The sequence below is a fragment of the Siphateles boraxobius genome, unplaced genomic scaffold (genome assembly GCF_051911475.1).
Source record: "Siphateles boraxobius isolate OS27281-9 unplaced genomic scaffold, OSU_SipBor_1 11, whole genome shotgun sequence".
In the NCBI taxonomy this organism is placed as follows: Eukaryota; Metazoa; Chordata; class Actinopteri; order Cypriniformes; family Leuciscidae; genus Siphateles; species Siphateles boraxobius.
Window position 1 is genome coordinate 6,586,914 of NW_027508711.1, and position 7,505 is coordinate 6,594,418.

General features: G+C 38.2%; 1 protein-coding gene across 3 annotated transcripts; it reads right to left on the reverse strand.

The window, feature by feature from the left end:
- Nucleotides 1–2,920: 2,920 nt before the first annotated feature.
- hnrnpabb (heterogeneous nuclear ribonucleoprotein A/Bb) lies at nt 2,921–6,839 on the reverse strand. 3 transcript variants are annotated; one of them, XM_077194755.1, is made up of 9 exons: nt 6,748–6,839; nt 6,144–6,317; nt 4,870–5,038; nt 4,632–4,790; nt 4,397–4,528; nt 4,094–4,187; nt 3,848–4,015; nt 3,681–3,766; nt 2,921–3,531 (listed from the first exon to the last, which is right to left on the reverse strand). In XM_077194755.1, exons 2-8 carry the CDS (start codon nt 6,296–6,298, stop codon nt 3,696–3,698), a joined length of 948 nt encoding a protein of 315 aa, XP_077050870.1. In that variant the 5' UTR covers nt 6,299–6,317; nt 6,748–6,839; the 3' UTR covers nt 2,921–3,531; nt 3,681–3,695. The 3 variants fall into 3 exon arrangements, with proteins under 3 accessions (XP_077050870.1, XP_077050869.1, XP_077050868.1); XM_077194754.1 differs by having other exon boundaries at nt 4,373–4,528; nt 6,748–6,832; XM_077194753.1 differs by having other exon boundaries at nt 3,848–4,187; nt 6,748–6,832.
- Between the last annotated feature and the right edge of the window lie 666 nt (nt 6,840–7,505).

A 7,505-nucleotide genomic window follows, 5' to 3' on the forward strand; every position in this document is an offset into this window, starting at 1 on the left:
AAACGGAACGAAAAGCGAGCCGAGTCGAGGCGAGCCAAGGCGAGTCGAGTCGAGTCGAGCTGGTACTGGTAATGGAAAAGCGGTTATAGTTAACTACTTTACGGCATAGACTGTAAAAAATATGGACAAAGCGTCTGTGACGTCACCCATAGACTTTCTGAAGAACGGTTTTGAAGCCGTTTATGGGGGGTATGGGACTATGGGCATGGCCACCTTGGAAAGTCTTTTCAGAAAGGATACAGAGGTGGTATGAAGTGTTGTGTCAGATCATGGCCGAGACGTCAAATTTCAGGAATTCCACTCGGCGCAGCCCGTTATCAGCTGTCAATCACGCTGTCAATCAAAGTTAACCACGTCCTTATTTGTCATAAATTTTATATCTAAATACGATCTAAACTAATGTGTTAGAAAAAAATTCACCCCCTTACAGTTGTCAGGCACTCGGAACCTATCGAAAAATACAATAAAAGTCCATGGGACCAACCTGTAAAAACATGAATTTATGCTGTGAAAACGGACATTTTAACATGGGGGTCTATGGACATTTGCTCCCTTTTGGGACCTGCCCCTAGCGGATTTTACATGTATTGCAGTTTTTCGCACTTCCGGGTAGGCTTCATTTTCCAGATTAGAATGTTGCCGCTTGCTTTACTACAACATTTTAGTCATAGTCACATCAACGCTTCATTTACACATGTGGCTTACGCTTTCTCAACCACAAACACCTTCTTGCATCCGTTTTTTGCACTCTTCCACTCTTTTGGCAGTCTAAAGGACTCGAAATGTATTCCCGGTGCAACCGATTAGTAGGCCTACAGACCTTTTTCACAGTCTATGGTACAGACCAAAACACAACAATTTTTCAGTAGCAATAATCAGCCAGATAATCAAGTCCGTTCAGTTCAGTGCCCACCAAAATGGCCGACTTCCGGATTGATAACGTGTTCTTTGATTTTGAACCATATTTTTCCATCATCTGTGCAGCCGTCATCTGCTAATATAGTCAATTAACCCCACCTCTCGTATGTCCGCTGTGAAACCGAGTTGGGCACATCCAGAACAGGATCTTCCAGTCAAACTGATACCGCATTTGAATCTAGTTTGCGAAATAACTTTGATTGGGAGTAAAACATTTTATTTACAGTTACAGTAAACACAAATATTTGACTTAACTGCAAACGCGGTCATAAACAATAGAATTTAAATATATCTATAACCAAATAGTGATATTTACATGTCTAATGCACAAAAACTTTCGGGAACCATATCAAAGGGATAACGTTAGTTCATCAAAAAATGAAAATTCTGTCATCATTTACTCACCTTCGATAGTGTTGTTCCAAACCCGCAAGACTTTTGTTCATCTTCGGAACACAAATGAATATATATATTTTTGATGAAATCTGAGAGCTTTCTGTCCACTGACAGTATGCAACTAGCTGCTACCACTTTGACGCTTCAAAAAGTTCATAAAAATATCTTAAAACTAATCCATATTGAGCGGTTTAGTCCAAGTTTTCTGAAGAGACTCGATCGCTTATAATGAGCAGATTTAATTTAGAGATAATTTAATTCTCTTTTGGCCAATCAAAAAAAAAACTTCTCGGGTTAAATTCATGTTCTTTCATTAGACCTGTCAAATTCCCGAAATTACAATATTTACTCACTTAATTATAAGCAATTCAATAAAGAGTTCTGTAAACTAATGTTAGTCCATAGATGTCTATGTTAGTCAATCAGCAATACGAAATGACCGTTAATTTTTTTAATTACACTAGCGCGCAGCTTTCTGTGGAAGAATCGCGTGCAGTAAAAAAAGTTACAAACCCATGTAGCCTATTTATTATTTGTATGCTTTTTCATACGACGCTTAACCTTGGCATAATATTTTTAGCCATAAATTGGATTTATCTTAAAATTAATGCGTTTTGACTGATCCAAAAACACTTCATAAAAAATTACACATTTCAGCATAACATAGTTATAAAAATAAAACTTAAAAATAATAAATAACCTGCAGGGAACGTTCATTTAGATTGCAAAAATTAAAAAGGAAGAAAATAAAACCTACAGAGAACATTACTAGAACGTCATTTGGTTCCCAAAAAAATAACCAAAAGGGAACAATATGGGAACATTTCGTGTTTGCTGGGTAAAGACATAAACCAGCACAGACTGGTTTTGTCACTTCATGTAATCTAAATAAGATTAATTTTAAACAGGTAATTTATGCATTAAATTTCATTGGAACTAAACCAATTGAAACGCAATGTAAAATATCCCCAGCATATTTACACATTGGTCAAGAGAATTGCCCAGTGGGCTACAATACAAAACAGTGTGCTTTGTTACACACTGCAGATTTAGCAAATGTAGACCAAGTATTCCATGCATATAGGAAAGTTGCATGTTGCACTGTATATAATGCAATTATAAGACTAGAACAGAAGTACACAACTTCAAACCACCTCAGACTGAAAACTAAATGAATAGAAAAATCCAGTTTCTATAAGACGTTGCTTTATCCACCTTACTTTAACTTGAATGCGCAAGGCTTTTGGAATCAGCACTTTCCAGTTATTGGAGCTGTGCAAAAGCAGACCATTTTATTACAAAATGGCATTACACGATTTTAAATATTTTTCACAAACCCATTGGTTTGCATGTTCCTTCAGCAATAAATACCTATTTAGCTAATGAATTAGAAGTATTGCACATGAACAATGCTTGTTAAAAAAAAAAGTTGGATACAGTTTAGCAGTTGCTATGCATGCAAAATATTTTTACATGTAAAAATGTGTAATTTAAGATCTTAAGTGATGGCTAATGCCAAATTAAGGGTTTTAAACCAAAATGTGTTAAATTGTCACAGCAAAAGTCATGATTAAAACCATTAACATTATCCAGTAAACAAGAAGACTTCCAAAAAAACTTACAAGTCATTTATTTCTACCAAAAACACTATTGGAGCAATGCGACTATGGTCGCTAGCAAATATACTAATTGACAAACTTAAGCAATATAACTGAAAAGGCAAAATCAAAAACAGTTTAAAATCAAAGCTAACAAAAGTGGAAAATTTTCCAGTCACTATTAGACATTACCCAAAAACGCTGACATTCACTAGGCTGTTTTTTAAAAGACTCTCTCCTACACTACGCAACAGGATAAGCATAGTAAGCATCTGGAAACATTGAGAAAAATGTACTCAAAATCGTTTATTTCAAAAGCTCTGGCAGCTCCCGAACCTCATGTGGCAAATCCAGTAGACATGTAAAATACAACCATACAATACATTATTCAAAAAAGGTACCAAAAAGTACAGTAAAAATAACACTTCCATCTCTGGAAATGTGGACAAAAGGAAAATAAAATTAAAATAAAAATGTGGAAGTGTGACTTTGCTTCCCCTATTCATCGGTTCTGTACAAATGGGTCATGATCTTGTCCGGTAAAAGGAAAGAGTCCGCGTGTGTGTGAACTGTTGTCGGCGTCACTGTCAGACTCATGGTTTTTGGGAATACGTCAGTCCTGTGGAGAAACGGAGACATGTGGACAGGTTTGAAAACGTTAAGACGGACAAATGTAAATCAGTTTAGATAGAAACCAAAACACCTGGTCATTGGTTGTACATTTATCAAAAAGATGCTGATTTGTTTTTTGTACAATGTATACGCTACCTGTTCTACATGTGATCAGTATGGCTTGTAGCTACTCTGGTGGCCTCCGCGTCTTGGTGTCTTTCCGTAGCTCGCGCTGCCCTGGGCTGAGAAAAACAATGTGCAACTGAGTGAACACGGAAAGGACCCCAAAGAATTCTAAAAGTGTCTGGAAGACGCAAACTTACTGTAGTCATAACCAGCACCATATCCATAATATGGAGAGGAATAGTCGTAGCTGCCATAGCCACCATAACCACCATATCCCTGCTGGCCACCGTAACCGCCATAGCCTTGGTTCCCATAACCCTGGTTCCAGTAGCTGTTATATCCCTGGTTCCAGTTCTGGTTTTGGCCTGAGGAAACAGATGTTGCAAGTTTAGACTGTTTTAATAATGCTGCTGTTGCAGAATCGCTCAAAGCACGACTCTTACCCCCACGACCCCTGCCGCGACCTCCGAATCCTCCGCGGGCGCCATACTGCTGCTGCTGGTAGATTTCCTTGGGCTGGGCGATTTTGATCTCGCACTGATATCAGAGACAAAACAGATGAAAGCAAAGCCAGACTGTAACAGGCCGAAATAACACATGCTCTAATAAAAAGCCAACAACAGTTGTAATCAAGCAACTGTGCACACCCACAAATCAACTTCATTTACCCACCATAACCATGCATTTATTGCAAAAGTATGAAAGAATAAAAATATACATACAAGGTCTTCCTCTCCATTCGTTACCTTGCTTCCACTAACGTTATGGTATTTCTTCTCAACTATCTTTTTGACAGCAGATTCTTCCTTGAATGTGATGAAAACGAAACCCCTCCGTTTGTTTGTTTTTGGATCCGTTGGAAGTTCAATATTTTCCATCTGCAAGCATAATCGATAAATCATTAAAGCTGGTAGACAAGTTTTTTTGTTTGTTAAAAAACAAAACAAAAAAACTCATGTACACTCAACAGTAAAAACCCACCTCTCCGAAGGCCCCAAAGTATTCACGGATCTTCTCTTCTGCGGTTTCAGGGTTCAGGCCACCAACAAATATTTTCTTGACCGGCTCTTTCTTCATGGCCATGGCTTTCTTGGGATCAATCTGTCGACCATCTAGTCTGTGTTCCTTTTGCTGTAGAACCTTTTAAAAGAAACAAAACGTTGCAAACATCTGCCACCCAATAAGTATTTGTACTGGAGAGAAGCAAAAGCATCCATACCTTGTCCACACTGTCTGCTTCTTTGAACAAGATGAATCCAAACCCTCGTGACCGGCCGGTGTTTGAATCCATCTTTATGGTGCAGTCTGTAACCTCACCGAATTTTGAGAAGTAATCCTTTAGATCTTTCTTACTGGTGTCCCAGCTGAGTCCTCCAACAAACATTTTACTGCATAAAGAAAAAAAAAAGTTAATGAGACCCTGCATTAAACCACAAACAAGAGCAAGCTCATAGCATCATAGAGTACCATAACTGTAACAGTCAGGTTCAGGAAGAAAATTTCACTTTAAATAACTGCGTTCAACAGTGGCATTCCACTAAAATCAAAAAACCTACATTACCCATGATTCTGCAGAGAAATATCCACCAATAAGTGTAATGTTATCAAGTCTCTAAACAAGTTATATATTTAAATGCATATTTTGCAATAAAACATTTTGTCTATTCGTACAAACCTTGAATTCCATTTCTCAATATTTGTTTTTTGTACAATTTAACTATTTTTGTAAAGTTTTTATTATGGCGATTAATCTCGAAGCTGGTTGATTTGGTTCAATTTTCAACTTCATTTTTGTGAAGTTTTAATTGTGGCGATTAATCCCGAAGCTGGTTGATTTGGTTCAAGAAACCATTGAAGAGTATTAAAAATTCTTATCAAAAAAACACTTCCGGATATTCAAAAATGCTTAAAGTAGGCGGGCACTAATGTACTTTTTTGTGCCAATTCTTAAGTCTGATTGGACAAGCCAGTGTCCACACAAAGTGCATTAGGGACCGTTTCCAGGCAACCATATACACCTTGGCCAAAGTATTTTACCATGAGGAACTGGGTTTCCATAGAGTTTGATGCAAGGAATAAGCCACTTAAAGGGATAGTTCACCTGAAAATGAATATTACCATAATTTACTCACCCTTAAGTTGTTCCAAACCTGTATAAGTCTTTATTACCAACATTCTTTAAAATACCATCGGTTTGAAACAACTTGAGTGAAAAAAAAATGGCAACTCATTTTGGGTGAACTACCCCTTTAAGACAGGATTTTCGTGATTTTACCATGGTAACTTTAGTTAACGTACAGGCAGATCTAACGGTAGCTGCCTGCCACCCGCGAGCGCCGTGGATTTCAACCCCAAACATCTCCAACAATGAGCACAACACCGGGCAGTAAACCGCCCCACCCCCTCTTAACACACGCATGGCGCTACAAAAACACAACTTGAAACAGTCTACTTTAAAACATGAAAACCAAACTAAACCCTGAATATTCTTACCCGGCATCTTCCTCGCCCTTGCTGGCGTCGATCTGTCCTCCATCTCCGTTCTCCTCGTCCTCCACCGCGGCCTCCTCCGCGAGCTCCGCTCCGTTCACATCCTCCTCGTTCCCGTTCTCGGAGGTCTCCATAAACTGCTGCTCTGCGTCGGCCATTTTAGTCTCTTTAGATCACCTTTGGATTACAAATGATTAAGGTTTAGTTCGCGGTGTGAAATAAGAGGGACGGTGCTAGAATAATAGAGTAGCAACACGGACACGCCATTAGATTTAGCGCACAAAAGCTCGATTTCAAGTCTTAGCTTATTAAATGCACAATAAAACAAATTAAATCAGGCGCGAAAATGTGTTGAACGCGTATAAAAACAGCATACGTCTTCTGAAAACAAACAAACAAAAGACTCATTGAGGCCGTTTGCAGAAAGCTAAATCCAGCATGCAAAGCTAAACTGGCTAACGTTACACGGTCTCATCTAGAGTCATTTTCAAGTAAACAGAACGCATAAAACAGGCTTTTTCCTCTAATATTCTATTATACGTATAGACTCGTTAAAAATACTTTAGCACAACACGGGAACCGTGCGAAATTAAATTAACCGGCTTACTGTAAAATATTGGCGCTGAAAAGCCGCTTTCCAAGATGGATTCTCGCGTACTGTACCAACTCGTGGCCAATTTTATAGCACCGGATGAGCTCGTTTGAATAAAACATGCTGTGACTGGATGACTGGGAATGACCAACCAATGATAACGCTCTTTGATTGGACAGGGACTGTAAGAGCCCCGCCCCGTTATGGTTTCCTCTTGCGCACTTCTTTTCTGCTCAAACGCTTTAGCACGAGATGTTGAAAGCGCGTGCACGATAAAACACGTTAGTGAGAGCGTTATGCAATCAAACACAATGGATACAAGCGTGTACAATACTATATAATATATAGCAGTTTTTTTATAAATTTGTTAGGCTTCCCAATCAATTTTATTAATTTCTCCCCCTTAGTCGATGAAGGACACTAAGAGGAATTTCTAATCTTAAATATTGTATAGCCGAGCATAACAACAAGAATATGTTAACTTTCGATTTTTTTCATAACTTTGCAACTCTTTTCACGAACCTTTCAATCCTGGAAAATCTCGATTTAAAATTCCCTGATATTTATTTCGGTTTTCCTTGACTATGGGAACAGTGTACTTGCAGACTTTAATGTAAGAGTTAGAAGGTTTGTGTTTTTGTAAACATTATTTATTTTAGTACTATTGCTTTGTGGATATCATTCAGTATGTCACCACGATTATCATTATACCATAAAGCAAAACCCAGAACTTTTTAGTACAGTCTGTCTCTACACATGCATTTTCTAATGAC